At 39.9% G+C, this 20,634-nt stretch overlaps 1 protein-coding gene across 2 annotated transcripts in view; it reads right to left on the bottom strand.

Annotated features, from left to right (window-relative positions):
• Window positions 1–3,296: 3,296 nt before the first annotated feature.
• Window positions 3,297–20,634, bottom strand: part of HAVCR1 (hepatitis A virus cellular receptor 1) — a 24,141-nt gene continuing 6,803 nt past the window's right edge. The window contains exons 3-8 of one of the 2 annotated variants that reach the window (XM_012650391.1): window positions 20,487–20,570; window positions 17,684–17,788; window positions 13,010–13,065; window positions 8,726–8,843; window positions 5,994–6,030; window positions 3,297–3,477 (exon numbers count right to left, since the gene is read on the bottom strand). In XM_012650391.1, coding sequence (XP_012505845.1) covers window positions 3,363–3,477; window positions 5,994–6,030; window positions 8,726–8,843; window positions 13,010–13,065; window positions 17,684–17,788; window positions 20,487–20,570 — 515 coding nt within the window. In that variant the 3' untranslated portion in view covers window positions 3,297–3,362. The remainder of the gene's footprint in view (window positions 3,478–5,993; window positions 6,031–8,725; window positions 8,844–13,009; window positions 13,066–17,683; window positions 17,789–20,486; window positions 20,571–20,634) is intronic. The other variant, XM_012650392.1, reaches the window with a different exon arrangement.

The following is a 20,634-nucleotide window of genomic DNA, read 5'->3' as shown; positions in this document are numbered from 1 at the left end:
GCCGCCGATGTCTCCAGCCCTTCTTACTCACTGCCTTTTCCAGACCTTGGTACACAACTTCCTCTTTTAATACACAGCTCCTTCCTGCCCCAGGCCCTTTGCATTTCATGGATCCTTTCCACCAGATTTTCACGTAGTCGCTACTTAGACATTTCTTTTGGTTTCAACTTAAATGTCACCTCTTTCCCAGAAGCAGCCCTTGACCAACCAGCTAAAGCTATACCACTTCCTGCCCATGCCCAGACGCGCTCTACCACAGTGGCTCTCAACCAGGTGTGATATTGCCCCTCAGATGTCAGTTGTCACTGGAGGATATGACTGGCATCCAGTGGGTGGAGACCAGGCATGATGCTGGCCAGCTAACAGTGCAGAGGATAGACCCCCCCAACAGAATGCTCTGGCCCCAAATGCAACGGTTGAGAAGCCAGGCTCTACTACAATATTCTTTCTCCTAAGCATTAATCAGTACCAGAAATGATGGTTTTTGTACTTCTTCCCTGCTAAATTGGCACTCCTCCGGAACTGGAGCTCAGAGTTGTTCTCTTCTATATCCCCAGCACCTATAAGATTACGTGGCACCTGCTTGATTCTCAACAAATTTTGACCCAATTTGACTTTGTCCCAGGAGTCCACAAGTTGACGATGCCTGGCCCAGACTAACTGATGAGCCTGAGAAAATACCAAGTCAGTTTTCAAAATGAAAAAAAAGGAACTCAACTTTTATTAATGAATGTACATACAAATGAAACAAGACAACCACTAAGTACCTCACACTGCCATGTACCCATAACATTATTCTACCTTAACAGACATGTGGGAAAAATCGGTTCTGCTACGTCTTAAAGATGTGCAAAATTTCTTAAGTTTAAATATATGGTCTTAATTACATCAGTGTTCTAATGTCCCAAGACAGATTGTAGGTAATGGAATCTCAAGAATCAAAGACAAGAATCTCCAAGAATCAAAGTCTCCAAGAATAAAAAACAAAACAAGATTCAATATGATCAATAAGATTGATATATTTACAGGGGGAAAAAAGCATATTAACTAAATTTCTTCCCTTTCTCCCTTCTTACCCATTCTGTCATTGATGAATTTTATCCATAGTGTAAGATGATAGCCAAACTACCCAACTTTTTCAAAAAAATAACACTTAAAAAAAAAAGATATTATATATCAAGAGACTTATGTAACACCATTGAAATTATTTACTGAGCACTAATACTGTATCTTCTATCACTACAAAGTCTAAAAGAAAATTAATCTTGCATTTATGTAGTGTTTTTTTTTTCAGTTTTCAAAGACTTCTCACAAGTAACATTTCATTGGAATTATCACCTTATACCCAAGTTGGTATGGAATTGATTATATCTAATGGATGAAAAAAAATTTGACACAAAAACCTTTGCTTTGACGTCATCCAGTGTTACTGCTAAGAGTTAGGTTAGAGCTCAGGTCCTATTCTTAATCTTGTATACTGCACTCAGCCCCCATATATTGCTTCACAGAATGCTACTAGTCACTGTGCTCACACGTTCAACCAACTTTTGGAAACGCTGGGTTAAACAAAGTTAACCAGATTCCCAGAGCCTTTCATGTGCACCAAAAAGCTCCAGGAAGGGTGTGGGGAATAGGGCGGGTAATAAAAACGAGCAGATAGGGAAGGCGAGGACTTGGTGGCTAGAGGGTGTGGCCCCAACAGTGGGGGCCCGGAGTCCTTAGAAATGCAGTCCAATCGTGCCAAGTATTTCCAGAGAAGCCACAAATCTGGGTTTGAATTTCAAATCTTCAAATTTATGCACATTGCCTCAAATTCAAGAGAACACTCTACTTTAAACAAAATGAATTTTTAGACCAGATCAGCCTGGCGCCATTTGGGAAACCCAGAATACCATGTATCACACAATCTTATTTGTCCACTGAGCCTTCAAAGAACCTATTAATTTCCTGGAACTCTGCAGGTCAGTGTCAAAAATGTTGTCTTCAAAAGTAAGCATCCTGTCCTCCTAGACCACTATGGTGTGAGTAGCTCTGACGCCCGAGCATGAATTATTTCAGGGTTTACTCAAATAGAAATTGGAATTAAAACCCAGCCTTAAGTGTTCAGGTAGAAATTTTTCTCTTCTGACAAATCTAGTCCTTGAAAATCTATATTTCTATTATACCAGTGACTAAAGATATCCTGACAATAAACAGTTGTTTAACTCTCCTGGCAAAACTAAAAATTTAATTGAACTGTGAAAAAATAACATTGGAATTGGCTAGATATTTAAAAAGACCCACTCTTCAGTTTTCTGAAACAATTTTAAATATAAAAGTGGTTTGGAGGCAATTTAGAATTTAGGATGAAACTAGTGACAAACACTATTATATTTGCCATGTAACTTTTCTAAGGCAGAAATCCTTTTTTGCCTACTCTCTCCTTTTTCCTTTCATTTTTGCACTGCCTCATTCTTCTTTTTGTTTTATTTATTTTAAAAATTTCAATTGGTTTTATTTGTAATTCTAGAATTGGGCAACACTTCATTCCATAAAATAGAATAAGTGATCCCTGGACTGCCTCACTCTAAAAATTAGTTCAGAGAGCCTGATGGTTGTTTACATGAGTGCCTAGCATCGTGGCACAAGTGTAGTAAAAACAGCATAAATGTGTTGAATCACATGGCAAATGATTGTCTCCCCCTAATGTCTACTTGGTCCATATTCACTGCTATAGCTTCTTTTGACTGCTAAAATAGCGATCCTAATCCAGGATCAGGCACTTAATGCATATGTTTCCAGAGCCATGAGGAAACAAGTGTATTTGTTATGGTGACATTAGACTCACTTCTATTTCCCTGTAGAGGAAATAAAAACCTTTATGATTTGAAACCCTAGGGAAACCTAAGAAATGTAACATTTGGAGTTATAATATAGAAACAAGAAATAATAATGAAATACATCCAAATGAAGTCTTAAATTAGATTTGCTGATTTTTAAGTCCTATTCCCCTCTTCTCGACAGCTTTGGGTGGCCAAAAGTTCATTTCCTCGATTCCCAATGACAATTCTCTTTGATGGAGACGGGATGCATGGGGTCTTAAGAGAACATACAATTCTAGTGTTCGTGTTTGAGAGACAGCACTGCAACGATCAGAAAGATTAATCCAGTTTTAGGATAAAATATTAGGACTATATTAACAATGAGGTTGACTATACACGGGTTTGAGCTGGCCTCTATCCAATATGACTGACATGTTGGAATACTGCATGAAACAGACACAGAAAAATGGTCCTGGAGTATGAAAGATGTTTGACATGGTGATATCTGGTCACAGTCTTCTGCAGTCATGGGCATAAAACCTCAAAGAGCACCACTGGGTCTTAATCCGTGACATAAAGATTATCGTTAATAATGTAGATATTGTCTTCCGCTGGGCATCGCCTTTCAGCTGCATGTTGCAAAGCTTCAATTTTAGAGTCATTCAGCGAAACCATACTGCAGAAAGAGTTGAAGAATAACATGAGTAGTAGACTACTTCTAACTTCTAAAGTATGAGCAGCATTTTTGTTTATAATTAGGAAGGTTGGGTAGTTGTGATGCTAAGAGCCCTTCATACAAACTACGAAATCAATAGTGCCTTCTGGAGTTCTGAGAAGTGTAGCCCTGAGTATTGCAGAAAAGTCTGTATAATAAACATATAGACAATCTAAAAAGAATTCAAAAAACTCAGACTGGTGTCTTTCAGAAAACTCACATCACAGCATACAAAAATGAAAACTCTAAAGACAGATATCTGACATCAAACTAAGTTACTAAATCAAGATGCATATTTTCAAATGTGGTCGGCCCAGAACTGGTTGACTGGTGTTTTTTCCAACTGTGGATTGTGACTCTTTAGAGAGGGTTGTTAAATCTACTTAGTGATCTCCATCCTGTATTTAAGAAAAACATAGAATAGAAAAATACTGAATGTAGTAAAATAGCACTATTTCACAAGTATATACTGGATCATGGTGCCCAAAATCTTACTGTGTCTTATGGCCAAATTTCAAAGGCCAGGGTTAGATTACTTTTATAGCACATACACTCACACATACCACGTGTATAAAAAGGCCAGGCATTGGAGATTAAGAGATTAATATTTTGGAGAGAGCTGTTGGTTTCCTGTGCTGGCCTTACACATCAAATTACAAGAGGGGCTTTAATGTGACTGCTTGGAGAGCTTGTTCTGTATATCCTGTTATTTGAGGGTAGTCAGTGGACTGATGTTTGGGCTTTGTAGAAATGAGTAAAAGAGTAGAACAAGTCATGAAGAAAGCAGACTTCCAAGTTTAACTTGTGTGGCATTTTGATGTAGCTGGTTATTTCAAATTTGTATATAGTGACTATTTCTACTACCAAAGACTGGCTCAAAAAATATGGAACCTGAGTCTTCATTCAGCCACAGTTGAAGAACATGCCCACACTGAATGTATTTAAAAGAACAAGAGAGACAAAGCTCCTCGATTGTCCTTAAATGCGTCAGTCAGATATGTGTGAAAACGCTTAGTTTAGGTGTTGGTAAGCTTGGATGAGTCAGTGTGATACAACTGCCAAAAAGGTAATGTCGTGAGAAAATACTCCTTAAGTGGTGCATTTTTTTTTTTGCTTTTTAATACTTTATGTTTTCTACAATATTTTTTATAATTAGATGATAAAAAAGTTAACCTTTTTTTTAAAAAAAAGGTAAGTTGGAAGTGTAAGAACAGAAATCAAGTAACTAAAAGGATGCTACGTTCCATGCTTTTCCACCTGTGAGGAACATTTCTCTTCCACTTTCAGAAGCAGTTGGTCAAAACTACTTAGGAGTGTGGGCTCCAGAGATTGTGTACTGTGGCATTATACACTGCGTGCTGTGACCTTAGATGCCCCTTAACATTTCTGAACCTGTTCTCCAATCTGTAAAATGAGAATAGTGCCTGTCTCACAGGTATGTTGCTGTGGAGGGCATGATTGCAATAACAAAACCCAACATGTATGTATTGAGCACTAACAATGTGCTGGGCACTGCTCAAAGCACGTTCTGTGGATGGCTCCTGTAATTAACTCAGACATAGCTAAGTCTTTGTGTGAACACCCAATGAAGGAGAATGAGGATTAATGAATGGTAGCCTAAGAGGGATGGATTTTGAATCAGAGAACATCCTTGCTTAAAGCCCAACCGGAACCAAATGGAGTAGGCTAGTTGGCTTTAGAACTAAGTAGTTGTCTCCTGCCATTACAGGCATTGGGGCCGATAGCCTCATGGCAGAGAGGCAGTAAAGGGGATTTCAGTTTCAACTGGGTTGCAGTGTAGAGTGAAAGATCCTCACAAAGATAGTAAATTCAAGTGCCTACATGGCCAGACAACTAACGTAAATGAGTGGAGCCGGCTGGCTATGGGGCAGCAGGGAATGATGAGAGCTGTAGAGAACTGGAGGCACTAGCCCTACCTCAGTGCCTTTGCACTTCCTGTCTTTCAGCCAGGAATTATCTTCCTACAAATCTCCTGCTCCCTCAAACAGCCCTTCACCCTGCTCTATAGACCCCATCATGGTTGCCTGAAATCACCTAAAAGGACCTTGTTTATTTGCTTATATGTTTTCTGTTTTGTTCATCTCTTTGGATTATTATCGGTACTCAATAAACAGTAAAACACAGCATTGAATAAAATAAAAGAACAAACCAAAACAACTCATTCCATGTTCAGGCCGATCAAGCAAAATTTGCAATGTAGTTCTCTTGCCCTAAGAGGGGAGGAGTGAAGTGTCCCCTCTGTGCCAGCTCTGCCACAGCTCCAGGGAAACACAGAAAGCTAAAATGTCACAGGGAGGTATGAACAGCAACAGAGGTGCTCATTCATCTAGCTTTTCAGGATCCAGGATACAAAATGGGAGTTTTTAGAAGAAAAAGTGGAAAGAGATAGAAATTTCTCTTTATCTTAGTAGAGTAGGAACACCCAAAGGTATTGACACAAACACTTTCAAACTTACATTAGTTGTGGCATCTTCTGTTTGATGTAGGAACACCCTAAATTGGGACGACAGGGAGGAGTTGAAGAGAAAATTAAACATGCCACCAAGAGTTCATACAGTTTTCTTCCAATCAAGTACTTTATTTCTGTTGTTACTCGGGCCCTTCCCTGGTAACTTCAGGTAACCCCTCCCCGTATCTCTTTTCGAGTCTGTAGAGCCCAAACAATCCCTTCATTGTTCAGAATCTCATCTTCACGAGTGGTTTGGTGCATTCGTCCACATATCCTCATTTACGTTAATACGATTGTTAAATTTTCTTTCAGTTTAAAAACTGAGAAAGTTTTCTGATGGGCTGCTGGAGACCAGGCATTAACCAAGACTGACACAAGGCCATGCTAAGGGTCACACCTATCAAAGGATACCTTTGCCAGACTTTTACACTACCAGTCACCACTCCTTAAGAGGGCGATAAAGAGTTGCTTTAGTTAAGGAGGAAAGCATATTTGAGGTTATTGGGGCTCAGAAAACAATACCTCAAAATATGCTGCTGTGGATTTCAAACTGAGAGCACCCGGTAGCAGCGAATGCAGGGAAGGGCTTTCTCTGGAGTTCCCTGCTCTACCTATAGGCCGAATCCTCCAGATTTTCAATCGTTGTGCGTCCCTCCCCCAGAGAAATGGGTGCACATTACAGGAAGGTAGGCTAGAGTTGACAACATACCCAGAGCCCAAAAGAACTTTGTCCCAGGCTATTGTCTGTTCTTTGGGCCCATTCATCTGCCCTAAAAATCCTTTACTATTCCTCTAAGATTACCTATATCCTCCACTTCCCTCTCCCTCATGAAAAGGGTATTTAAGCTTTAGCCATTGGGTCTTTGAGTCTCATTTTGTGTGGCTCCTATGCGCATGTGCATGTAATATACCTTCTCTCCTATTAATCTGTCTGCTTTCAGTGTATTTCAGCATACTCAATCATCAAACCTTCAGAGGGAAGGTGTGAACTTCTCTAAAAGGTGTGTTACCCAATTTCTAAATAATCGTTTTGACTAACCAAGTTCTAAATAAAATAATTATGTGGAAACTTCCTCCAATTTGCCAAGCATACTCTTAATTTTCTAACTCTGCCCAGGCACAATGAAACAGATCAGTAATAGGTTCAAATACAGTGTCTTGCAAAATAGCTATCTGTGGGCTGGGCGCACCTGTAATCCTAGCACTCTGGGAGGCTGAGGTGGGAGGATTGCTTGAGCTCAGGAGTTCGAGACCAGCCTGAGCAAGAGTGAGAACCTGTCTCTACTGAAAAAATAGAAAAATTAGCCATGGGTCGTGGCACATGCTTGTAGTCCCAGCTACTCAGGAGGCTGAGGCAGGAGGATCGCGTGAGCCCAGGAGTTTGAGGTTGCTGTGAGCTAGGCTGACACCATGGCATTCTAGCCTGGGCAACGGAGTGAGACTCTGTCTCAAAGGGAAAAAAAATAGCTATTTGTGGTTCTTTTATAGGAGGCAGGTTACCCACACACACTCACACGCATACACACACTCACACACACACACACACACACTCACACACACACATGACTGGCAGGAGATATGAAGCCCTGGGTGGTTACTTTTTGAAGATTTTTGTTCTAGTTATAGTGTTGCAACCAGTTTCCCCTCTCAATGTGTCATTTGCCTCTTCTGCCAAATGGCCATTGTAAAACTTTTCAACAATATCATCCCCACTGGGAAAAAAATTAGATTTTGAGGGACAGAGAAAACAAATCTTATATATTACAATGGTGTGTTGCTTTCCAAATCTCAACCCTACCCAGCAAACACTTATTTCTTAACAGAGATGGCTCTCCGTATCCATGAGTTCTGCACCTGCAGGTTCAACCAACTACAGATCGAAAATACTTTTAAAAATAATAATACAGATAAAAATAGAGTATAACCATGACTTACACGACATTCACATTGTGTTAGGTATTATAGGTAATCTAGAGATGATTTGAATTATATGGGAGGATGTGTACAGGTTATTTGCAAATACTACACCATTTTATATAAGGGACTTGCACATCCATAGATTTTCGTATTTATGGGGTCCTGGAACCAATACAAGGATACTGAGAAATGACTGTATTTAATTTAATTCTATTTAAGAGAATACAATTTTTCTCTTTAAGGGGGCCAATAAATGAAAAATAAAGAAGGTTAAGAAAAAATGGTATTGAAATCAAGTAAGTGGGAGGGAGTAGGAGAGGATGAGTAAATTCACACCTAACAGGTACAATGCACACTATCTGGGTGATGGGCACACTTAGAACTTTGACTCAAACTGTACAAAAGCAATAAATTATGGGGGTAATTTATTTATTACCCCCGTAATTCTCTGAAATAAATAAATAAATAAAAACAATGATGTTAAGGGAAAAATCCACTAGAATGTAAGTTCCATGAGATTTATAAAGATTTGTGGTTGAAAGGATCTTTTCTATTAAGAAATACAATAATCATAGTTTAAGATAGCTGTACACTTACCATGTGCCACTGTTCTCAGTGTTTTGTGTGTACTAATGCATATAGAAGTCACATGCCTCTTGACGTAGATGGTACTACCACATGTGTTTTACACGTGAGGATTTGGGGACATAGGGAAGTCATGCAAAATCAAAATCACATGCCGTATGGAGCTACTTGAACCCAGGCAGTTTAGCTATGGAACCTTTGCTGTAGACCCTTGAGAACAATCTTGAAATGACTTACTTTTAGTGATGATAACAACCAAAACAGCAAGCAGCATCAAGGCAGAAAGGGAGATTCCAACATAGAGTCCCTCATTAGTGGCGGTGCTCATCCACATATTTTCTGTTGGGGACACTTGCTAAGGAAACATCAGTAGATTGAAAAAGCATCTTGTTAGAATTATGGATAGAAAACATTTCCTAGAATAACTTACCCAGCTACATTTATCTTTACTGGACCTTAACTACTTCTGGAACACAAAGGTACGACCAAATGATCTGAGGTTATAACTAATGATGAAATTCTAGGAGAATTTGAAATTCAAAACGTATTTTAGGAAACAATGGTGATATAGCACCTCTTGTATTCTCCTGGATAGAGCTGGAACCCATTCTACTAAATGAAGTATTCCAAGAATGGAAAAATAGGCACTACACGTACTCACCAGCAGATTGGTTTCACTGATCAACACCTAAGTGCACATATAAGAATACCATTCATCAGGTGTCGGGCAGGTGGGAGGGGGGAGGAGAGGATGGGTATATACAAACATAATGAGTGCGATGCACACCATCCTGGGGATGGACACGCTTGAAGCTCAGACTTGGGGGCGTGGTAAGGACAACATACGTAACCTAAACATCTGTACTCCCATAATATGCTGAAATAAAAAAAACGTATTTTAGCATGATGAAAATGTTTTGTATCTTACTTGGGGTGGTATTTATATAGGTATATACATTTGTCAAAACTAAAATTGTGGGCTTAAAATGGGTTTGTATGTATTGTATGCAAATTATGTTCTTAAAGTCAATAGGCTGTTTCCATAAATATATCCTCTTATGATATTAATAACAGAAAAAAAAACAATTTCTGTTCATAATAAGTTGACTTGATGTGATATTATCTGAATGTGTTCAGTTATTGAATTTGGTCCTTGTTTACAGTCCTTGTTCTTTCAAATGTAATTCAAGATTCTATGTCTATATAAATAGATTTGAAAATAGCTGCTCACAGACATGGCCCTGATTAACAATTTAATGGTATGCAATCAGGCAGAAATGTAGAATTGTATTTATTTCATTTTTTACTCTATTTTTTTATTTCAGAATTTTACAGGGGTACATATGTTTTGGTTACATAATTTGCTTTTGTGCAGTTTGAGTCAAAGTTATAAGTGCACCCTTCACCCAGTTAGTGTGCATTGTACACATTAGGTGTGAATTTACCCATCCCCTCCCCTCCCCTCCCACCTACTTGATTTCCCTTGAGTTTTACTTCCATATGTGTACATAAGTGTTGATCAATTATTTCCAATTTAGTATTGAGTACATGTGGTGTTTGTTTTTCCATTCTTGCCATACTTCACTAAGAAGAATGGTCTCCAGTTCCATCCAGGTTGTTACAAAAGGAACTAGATCACCATTTTTTTATTGCTGAGTAGAACTCCATGATATACATATACCACATTTTATTAATCCACTCACGTATTGATGGGCACTTGGGTGGTGGGACTGCAAACTAGCACAACCTCCACGGAAAGTAGTATGGAGATACCTCAAAGAACTAAAAGGAGACCTACCATCCATTCGATCCAGCAATCCCACTACCAGGCATTTGCCCAAAGGAAAAAAATTCATCTTATTAAAAAGACACTTGCTCCTGAATGTTTATAGCAGCACAATTCACAATCACAAAGATGTGGAATTGTATTTAAATCTCCTGGCGCAGATCACAAGAGATTGTCACCTTCTGGAAAAAGCCCAAATGTGCCAGGCATCATGCAAGACCCCCTTTCATAGCTTAGCTCTGATCCTAAAGAGAATTCACAGGGGCAATATTTTAACAGAATGGAAGTAGAGGATTGGAGAGAAGGATCGAGTGTCTTCCTGTGTAAGAGTTTAATTTCTGGAGTCAGAATTCCAGCTCTTCTACTTAGAGTCTCTGTGTAATCGTGGACACGTTATTTATCCCCTCTTAACCTCTGTTTCTATGTCTATAAACAGCAGATTCAATGGGGTTTTGGAAAGGTGCTTTTTAGGTCCTTCCCGATAAACACTATGAGGCTACAGGCTAACAACATTTGTGCCATCCTTGCTTAGATAGCCAGAGTCTGGGAGGAGAAAACTCTGTTGTTATCACCTTACCCATGGGGAAGGCTAAGGGCAGGGGGAGGGTATAAAGTGGGTAGATGGAGAGTGGGGTTTCAGGAGGCTGGCTTTGCTTTCATTTTTTAAATTATATGACACAAACATGACATGTTCATTTTAGAATGTGCAGCTAAGCATAAAAAAGGAAAAATAAAATCAACCATAACCCTAACATCGAGAAACAAGCACTGTTACCATTTGCTTTATATACTCTTCTAGAATTTTATCCTTCTAGAATATTTTCTTTATAACATATATACTATTTTAAAAGTCACTTCTTTTACTGAACAATGTATTACAATCCATGTCAGTAAGTGCTCTGCAATGATTACAGTTCTTAATGGCAATATATGGACATGCTTAATTGACTAAGTAATTAATCTCTTACTATTAAACATTTAGATTGTTGATAACATTTCCATGATTATAAATAACAGTAATGAACATACTCTCTTATACATTTTTATGTATTTGTTCAATTTTCTCCTTAAGATAGGGCCCAGGAAATTGACCTACTGGGTCAAAATATATGCTGCATGTTTTCAAGATACCTGGGACACATCTTGGTATCTTCAGAGTCAAGGTACAAAAAGCCCACATTTTTTTGCTATTGCCTGTCTTGAACTTGCTTCTAAATTGCTTCTACTTGCTGCTATACACACATGTTCTGTAGGTAACCGAGGCCATGAACAACCTGACCATTCAGAGTGGCTTTTTTTTTTTAATTCAGCGTAAGTCTGGTCATAAGGCGATACGTTAAATATGTATACAGCGGCAATTCTGATATTTAGCAAGTATGTACAAATTCAGCCTGCATCCTTCCAATCAATCAGTACCCATGTCATACAAGTTGTTAAATTTTTAATATCACTCCTATGTAGTGGTGTTCTCGTTGTCTCTAAGGTATACAGCATAAGGCTATTTGGCCCTGCACTAAATAGCCCTACTTTGCCTGAGCTTTTTGAATTTCTCTTACAATGGCCGTGTTGTCATTTTTCACAACTTGCTATTAGAAAGATTATGCTCATAACCTCAGATTGTTTTTGTTTGTTGCTTCTAAGAGTTACTTGCATATACTAAAAGGCTGGTTGCTTCTCCCAGGAGTCAGAAGACAAGGTCCTATTGATGAATTTGTCTAACTTATGTGCAAAATTGAAACTTCTGTGAGCATCAGGAGACTGGGATCCCTTAGATTTTTCTCAAGATCACTGTGAAAAAAATATGAGAACTTCTTTGAGAATCACAGTTGTCTAAGACCTTGGCCAGGCGTAGTGGCTCTCATCTGTAATTCCAACACTTTGGGAGGCCAGGGTAGGAGGATCATTTGAGGCCAGGAGTTTGAGACCAGCCTGGGCAACATAGAGAGACCCTGTCTCTACAAAAAATAGAAAAATTAGCTGAGCATGGTGGCACATGCCTGTACTCCCAGCTTCTCGGGAGGCTCAGGCAGCAGGATTGCTTGAGCCCAGGAGTTTGAGATTGTAGTGAACTATGATTTTGCCACTGCACTCCAGCCTAGCTGACAGAGTGAGACCCTGTGGCTTTTAAAGAGAGAAAAAAAAAGTGTTCTAAGACCTTAATACCTTTAAAAGTTACGTATGGGTTGGTTTGTCTATAGAAAAAAAAAAAATCAACAGTGGCCTCAAAATTTCTACATATCTACATAAAATGGCTATTGAGTGGGAAAAAGATGTTAGAGGACTTATCTTTAAGCAAGCACTCTTTCACTTACATTTTATTATTGTTTGGGATGGCCTCCACTCCACCCCACCAAAGCTTGTTGTTTCCCTAATAATTGAAGTCCTCCTGAGTATTTTATGTTAACTTGCTCTCCTTAAATTAGCTCATTCTTTTTTTTTCTAGCAATTTTTGGTCAGGGAATGTCATTGTACTGTGTGTGTGTGTGTGTGTGTGTGTGTGTGTGTGTGTGTGTGAGTTATTCAGTAAAATACCACTTATTGGGCATCTTTAACAAACTAGTCAACCTAAATGAACTTTTCAAATTAAAACAACCTATTTAAGAGTCAAAATTTTTTTTTTCGAGTAGAATAAAAGTCTATGGGCTAGTCTTACAGAAATAGTCTTTAAATGTCTATCTTCCTGGAAGCAAGTTACAAGTGAATCTGGCTAATCAAATAGGAGGGAATATGCTTACAGTTTGATTGTCAAGCCAAAGGCCATCTGAAGACTGTGTCATGGTGCCATTCCCATCTGCTCAAAACAAGAAGGAAATTTAATTAGAATTACAAAAAATATTGAGTTTTCACTGCAGACACCAAATATATTCACAGTGCCTCCTGGTGATGAATAAAAAATTGAATAATATGAACAAAGGCTGTAAGCATTGCAAGAGGCATACCAAGTTATTAACATTTTATTAATTTATCCTATAAAATTGAGTTTCTTAACCTTTTTGTCATGGGCTCTTTGAAAATGAACTCCTTTTCTTCTTTATGGAAAAAAATTCAGAAGCACACAAAATTTTACCTACAATTTTAGGGAAATCACAGAAGCCCATTGATGGTACCAGGTTAAGAATAGCATTTAATGGCAATCAATATTGTCATGCTAGCTGAAAAGCTGTCATGGAGTGCCCAGAGGCCACAAGCACTTCCAAACATCAGAACCACCCTATTCCAAGTGGACATCACATTGGTTTTACATTCAAAATATGATTAAAATGTACCATGATATCCACAACAGGTAGTATAGAACTTTACATTGTGTGCTAATGTGTCTGGACTTTAATCCAGAAATGCTTAGAAGACGTTATCAGCCACAAGACCGGTGTATATTATACCATATATAAGGATTAAGATTTTATGTAACATAAAATACATTGGTCTTAAGGCCGGGTGCGGTGGCTCACGCCTGTAATCCTAGCACTCTGGGAGGCCAAGGCGGGCAGATTGTTTGAGCTCAGGAGTTCGAGATCAGCCTGAGCAAAAGCGAGACCCCGTCTCTACCAAAAAATAGAAAGAAATTAATCGGACAACTAAAAATATATAGAAAAAAATTAGCCGGGCATGGTGGCATGTGCCTGTAGTCCCAGTTACTCGGGAGGCTGAGGCAGGAGGATCGCTTGAGCCAGGAGTTTGAGGTTGCCATGAGCTATGATGACACCACGGCACTCTAGCCCGGGCAAGACAGTGAGACTCTGTCTCAAAAAAAAAAAATACATTGGTCTTAAAGTCATTCAAGTTTTCAAAGTGTTTTGAAATAGAAAATATGTTCTGTTGGCCTTCCTAGCCAACTATATAGGTCAAGTACAGAATTCTCTTTTTAATTAGAGGCTTTCTAGACTGGTGCCTGAGCCTCATATCTCTCCATCCCCCTATGCCAGCCCTTCTCTCTCCTTTCCTGCCCCTTCTGCCCCCAAAAAAGAATTATCTTTTCACTAAGTACCTACCATATACGAAGCACATTACATCCTAACACCAGGTTCTTAATCCTATTTTTGTAATTTTTTATTATTTTCTAATCTTTTTTAAGAGATACAGTCTCACTCTGTCTCCTAGGCTGGAGTGCAGTGGCAAGTTCATAGCTCACCACAACCTCCAACTGCTGGACTAAAGTGATCCTCCTGCCTCAGCCTCCTGAGTGGCTGGGACTATAGGCACACACCATTGCACCCAGCTGATTTTTAAAAACTTTTTGTAGCAACAGGGTCTTACTATGTTGTCCATGCTGGCCTCAAGTGATCCTCCTGCCTGAGCTTCTCCAAGTTAATTTCATTTTATAGATGAAGAAGCAGACAGGCAATGGATACAGAAGTTTCCCATTTTAGTAAATGACAAGGGCTGCTGCTGATAACCACCACAGCATTGCACTGCCATCAAAAGGAAATGCTTGTAGGTCTATAAAATTGCCTATCTGATAAAGTTATAGAGCCTCAACATGAATAGAATGGGACTAATCACATCCTTCTTCCCAAATATTTACATTACTGTGTTTACATTCTATACATTCTGAAACCACTTCCTAGAGAGCCGAAGGCAGTATCTAGATTTATATCTGTTTGTGATCTTAATTAAGAACTTCAGGAATAGGGCTGGGTGATGCAGTAAAAATAGCATGGACTTGAATCAGATAAAATTAGAGTTCAGTGCTGACAATGTCTGTTAGCAATGTGACCTTGATACTCAAGATCTTCTGCATACACACGTATGTATATGTATCTGTATATGAAGCTGTGTGTATGCAATAGTGCCCCCTTATCTGCAGGGAATATGTTCTAAGACCCCCAGTGGATGCATGAAACTGAACAGTGCCAAACCCTATATATACTATGTTTTTTCCTATACATACATACCTGTTATAAAGTTTAATTTATAACTTAGGCACAGCGAGAGATTAACAATAACTAATAATAGACTATAACAATATACTATAATAAAAACTATGTGAAGATACTCTATCTCGCTCTCTCTTCCAAATTATCTTAAAATTTTCAGACTGTGGTTCACTGCAGGTAGCTGAAACTGCAGAAAGTGAAACTGCAGAGTAAGGGGGAACTACCGTATATATATTTGTAGCTAGGAACCCTTGAACTACAAGCTATAAATAGTACACAGCACAGAACGTTGTTAAAATTAAATTGGATTATACATGTGACTAAGCTGACACTATGTTGGATAAATACCAGCTATTGTTATTTTTTTTAAGCCAGTCAAATTTAGCAGTGGGGGGGTGAATACCAACTTTGGTGACACTAATGTTAGTAAGTTCTGACAACTCACTACCATCGGACCAGCTGATACCAGCTATTGTTATTATACGATGGAAGGAACCATGAGGAGAGACAGGGGTGCTGTGCGCTGCACCTTCTAATTAGCATAGACTCTAATCACCCAGGGAGGAATGTTCAACTGCTTGCCAGTGGGCACGGAAGTAGTAACTGGTGGGCTGAACTGGGGAGCCGTGTGCCTCCAGAGCAGATTTATAGAGCCTTCTAATCTGACAATGGCAACAAAAATATGGCTTACCTGGGAAGAATTAAATGAGATAATATATGAGTTTCCTGGCACACACATCTGTCAAAGGTGAGTAGTGGGCCACATGACAACTAAAATCCCTTCCAGATCTCACATTTTGTGCTTCCAAGAGGCTTTCGGGAACTGAGGGCTGGCACAGGCGCAGTGAGAACTTGGCCCAAGAGCCTTAGACACACGGCCAAAATGGCAGCCACTACGTGAGTCCCAGGGACCCAGCTGCTCCACTGTCTGTTCCACCCTGGAAAGCTCTACATCGACCAGGTTTCAGTGACATGATATTTTAAAGAATGATTCCCCACTCCTACTTTCTTCCTCCTCACACCCTAGAAGAGAGGGGTGCAGCTGCTCCTACTGCTGTTACCTTGTGTTTTTATCTATTTTCATTTTGTTTTTGTGCCTGGAAACACTTTGCACTAAGGATTCCACTTTCAAAACCAAATGTCACCATGATCTCATCCCAGCTGAATGAGTCCCTCTGTGAATCTCACTGCAGGTCCATTTTTAATTAACCAGCTTCCAGGAATGTTTGGCAAAAGGTAAGCCATATGGGGTGGGAGGCGGGTGCCCACAGATTGGCAACTGCTGAGTACAGTGAGTCACACGCAGGAGGAGTCCTGCAAAACGTGACCTTGTTTGGATGCAGCACAAGGACACATTAGCCAGGTCTGCCTCACAAAGGGCTCAGGACCGGGCATTCCCAAAGCTTACCACTATGCGTAACCAAGAGAATTAGCTGGGAAAGATGACAGGATTCAGCATCACCTTCTCCACCACAGGGAAGAGAGGCCAATTTTACCTTTCTAACAAGTAGAGACTATAGGAGACCAGCGCAGACTCAGGAGAGTGAGAAAGATCGTTTGGAGAGGAATAGCAAGATCTCAGCGGGACACGCCTCTTTGACACTCGTGTTGGTGTCCCCAATTTATCAGGCTATTCAGACTACTATAACACAATATCTCAGATTGGGTAACTTATAAACAATAGAAACTTATCACTCACAATTCTGGAGGCTGGGAAATCCAAGATCAAGGCGCCTGCAGATTCAGTGTCTAGTGAGGGCCCATTCCTCATAAATGTCGCCTTCTATGTGTCTTCGTGTGGGGGATGGGGCAGACAAGCTCCCTCGGGCCTCTTTTATAAGGACACTAATCCCATTCATGAAGGTGGAGCACTCATGACCTAATCACCTCCCAGATGCTCCACCTCTTAATACTACTGCTTTGGAGATTAGGTGTCAACATATGAATTTTGGGGAGACGCAAACATCTAGACCACATAGCCCCATCTCAGAATGCTCATGTAAATACAAGCTTGCCAAGGCAGTAGGAGACTCCTGGCTGTATTTAGGGCCTGGGCCATAAAAGAAGCATGGGTGACCGGATTTAATTGTTTTAAGGTCCTGGCCCAAGGGATCAAGTCCAATAATAAGTTTGGAGTCAAGAGGTTGATTTGATTTATAAAAATAACATGCATCTGGATGTTTCCAAATCATACAAGCTACCTTTGCCAATCAGGCACATGGATTCTAGATATTCTAAGCAATGATAGTAGTTGTTAATATATCTATCACTCACCCTTGTAACTGTATCCCAAATCTGTCATCTCATTTAATCCTCTCAAGCATTCTACAAGATCAGTGGAATCATATCCATTTTACAAACGACAAAACAGATTCACAAAGTTTAGACATTTTCATAAATCAAATAGTTGATTTCGATGGCTGGTGTTGGATCTCAAGTCAGATCTGTCTTATTCCAGAATGTGTGCTCTCAGCAATGTCAGTGGTTATCAAGATTTGAATTATCCCAGGTGTTTAGGAAAGAGAATCCAGTTACCTGTTGTGTAAGAGTAAAATAGTGAACTGGTGGCCTGTGTCCTTGTTTCCTGCGGTGTTGTAGGCTGGGTTTCCGATGGCTGAGCTGGAGAATGTGATGTAGGTACTGGAATAAAATTAATGGAAGAACTGTGTTCCATTTGTGGAGGAAAATTTGCTCCCCCAAGAAAGATAAAGAACAGAACTAAAATCAGGAATTACTATCAACTTTCCATGGGGCCTCCACGCAGCCTTCCTCAGGAGGCATGAATGGCTCCCAGCTACCCACATCTAGCCCTTTCAGCTCCTATTGGAAATTTATTCCAAGATGGCCTTCGGGCATGGCACTGCTATCTAGTTATTTATTATCATGAGTTATTTTATTAACCAACACAGAATAGATACTCGTAATATGAATTCCTCAAGTCCCTTCAAGCCGACAATATTGCCCAATGTCATGGACTTGGTAATGATTTGCAACCCTCAAAGCCGGGTTCCTGGCAGACCCCGATCCCACGTTCTTCTGCACTTGCATTCTAGCCATTCCCATTTTAAGGGTGATTGCCTGTGTTATCTGACTCATCTTCCAATTCTCAATAAAAAGCGTCCACTAGGAACTCTCTGATGCAAGGCTGTGTTTCCCTTTCCTTTCCTGAAATCTCTCCTTTACTTCCTATCAGATATCTCACCTGATCTGCAGTTGATCACTTGCCTCTTTACAAAGTCTTTCTATGATTCCTTTCCCTCAGAGCATCACAGAAATCTAGAGCAAATTAGTGGTGGTGGCTGGACGAGAATTCCCAAACCTGGGCTCTCCTTAGCATCTCTCCCTGGCCTGTCTGCTTCCCCTTCCCCATCACAGTCTCGGTAACTTCACATTTCAGTATCACCCTTTCTCATGTTCTGTTTTCCTGTTTCCCTCTAGTGCTCAAACCTGTAAGAGGATGTGGCTCTTTCTGAACTAAAAACAGACCAACACATGAGAGTCAGATGGTCAGTCTTTACCCAACTTAGTTCTGTGCAAAAGACCTCTTGAGCTTAACTTCTTTCCCACGTTTGGGTCTTTGTGGCATTTTTCTTTTCTCCCGCACTCTTTCAACCTCATGTTCCATGGATATTTTAGGCATGTGATAGAGGCTCTGAGTGCAGGGATCAGGGTAGATATAAGATACGTGTCCCCACATTAGACACTCCAGTGTTTACTTCTTCTTGTACTGAGAAGTTCGACTCTAAACTCAAACTCTTTAGGAAACTGGGCACGAATAAGGCTCAATTAATGCCATCACTCAGGAGGCCACATGGACATATAAACCAACATTTTTTGTCTAAATCTCAGCTTTAAATGAAGTCAATAACTTAGACATGTTCTCCAAACCAAGTCCACTAATCCATCCACCTTCAAAGGCACAAACTAAGTATTAAAAAGTTAAATCAATACGAGAAAGTCTAGCAGATTCTCTAGTGTGTTCAGCTGCCTGGAACAAAGCTGTTTTTCTTACACACTTTTATGGCTCTAAAATCCCAGTTATTACCAAAAGCCCTCTCTTCCAAATTCAGCGCATAGCTCAGTCCTTCAGATCCCTCCCGGTTAAATGCACACACGGTTCAATGGAAGTCAAGGGAAATCAATATGTTCCATCAGATTTTTCTGGCTAAGAGGTTGAGACATTTCTGTTACTCCTCCAAATCCAGAGCCACCTCATGGGGTCAAAGGGTTTGGGGGGCTTTGAGAATCTCCACTAAACTTATCTTTTTAATCCTGGAAAAAGAAGATTTGAACCTGAACTTGTCCTCAGAATGACAAGTTATTTTCACACCTGTAAGTCAAGTTAGTCTCATTTGTATGAAATCTAAACTCTTATCTATGGGAAATTCGAAGTATGAACCATGTGGTCTGAATTGAAAAAAATAAACATGTACATTCTAAATCCCTGAAGTCCTTAAATCCAATGTCTATTTTTTTCATAAGCATTAATAGCATCTTTTACAATTTTCATGCTACATAAATAAATTAAAGGACCCTTGACGCAAAACTGTGTAAATCATTGCCGCCGAAAGACAGAGTGGTTGTGTAAAAGCTTTTTCAGTGAAGGCATCAGATCAGGTCAAATTCATCTAAACATAAAGCTCAGTGCTCAAGATAAGAGGCCCAATCCGGTAGTTTAAAGCACAGGTCCAAATTCAAATTAACAGAGATTGAATCCTGACTCAACCAATTTCTACCTGTATTACTTTCAACAATGAACTTTTAGACTCTGTGTCTCTGTTCCCACAACTATAAAATACTGTTGAACCACACCTACAATGGATACAGTTGTCAGTAAGAATTAAATGCACGTAGCATGGTGCCTACCACATAGAAGACAGTTAAGTGTTAGCTTCATTGAAATCTTACCGAGTGGAGGATCTGAATTCAGAATGGGCTAATGATCTCTATTCAGAGCTCCTTGTGAGGGCAGAATCTCATTAACCTGACCCTTGTTCTTGGCTTTCCCTGCTTTTTCCTCAAGACACAACGCCCACCTGAGCCAGATCCACACTATCTCCGTTAGATGTCCTAGATCAGTGATCCAGCTATTTTTGGCTAATGATCCCTTTGAGAAACTGATAGAAAGCGATGCATCCCCTCACTCTGAAAATGTTTCTATGTACAAAAGGTGCATATAATTTGGGAAGAAGAGGAGAACTACAAACCCTGTGGAGAACTTGTTTGGAACCCAGATAAGAACCCTCACCCTAAACTGTCCTTCTGCCTCAACACTATGGTCTGGGTGGTCCACAGTCTCTCACTAGAAGCCCTCCAGGCTTCCAAACACATGTTTTACCTGGCTTGTGGGTCTGTGTGGGTGACGGTATTGGAGGAGCAGAGGTAGAGACGCTTGGTGACGTTGGAACACTCGTGGCTATGGCTGGAGACAGAAATCAACACGTAAGCCAGGATTAATCAAGCAGCGCTGGAATCGTACCCTAGCA

This window comes from Propithecus coquereli, unplaced genomic scaffold (genome assembly GCF_000956105.1).
Source record: "Propithecus coquereli isolate 6110/MARCELLA unplaced genomic scaffold, Pcoq_1.0 Scaffold322, whole genome shotgun sequence".
In the NCBI taxonomy this organism is placed as follows: domain Eukaryota; kingdom Metazoa; phylum Chordata; class Mammalia; order Primates; family Indriidae; genus Propithecus; species Propithecus coquereli.
Note: the sequence above shows the minus strand (reverse complement) of the source record. Positions and strands in the feature narration are given on the sequence as shown.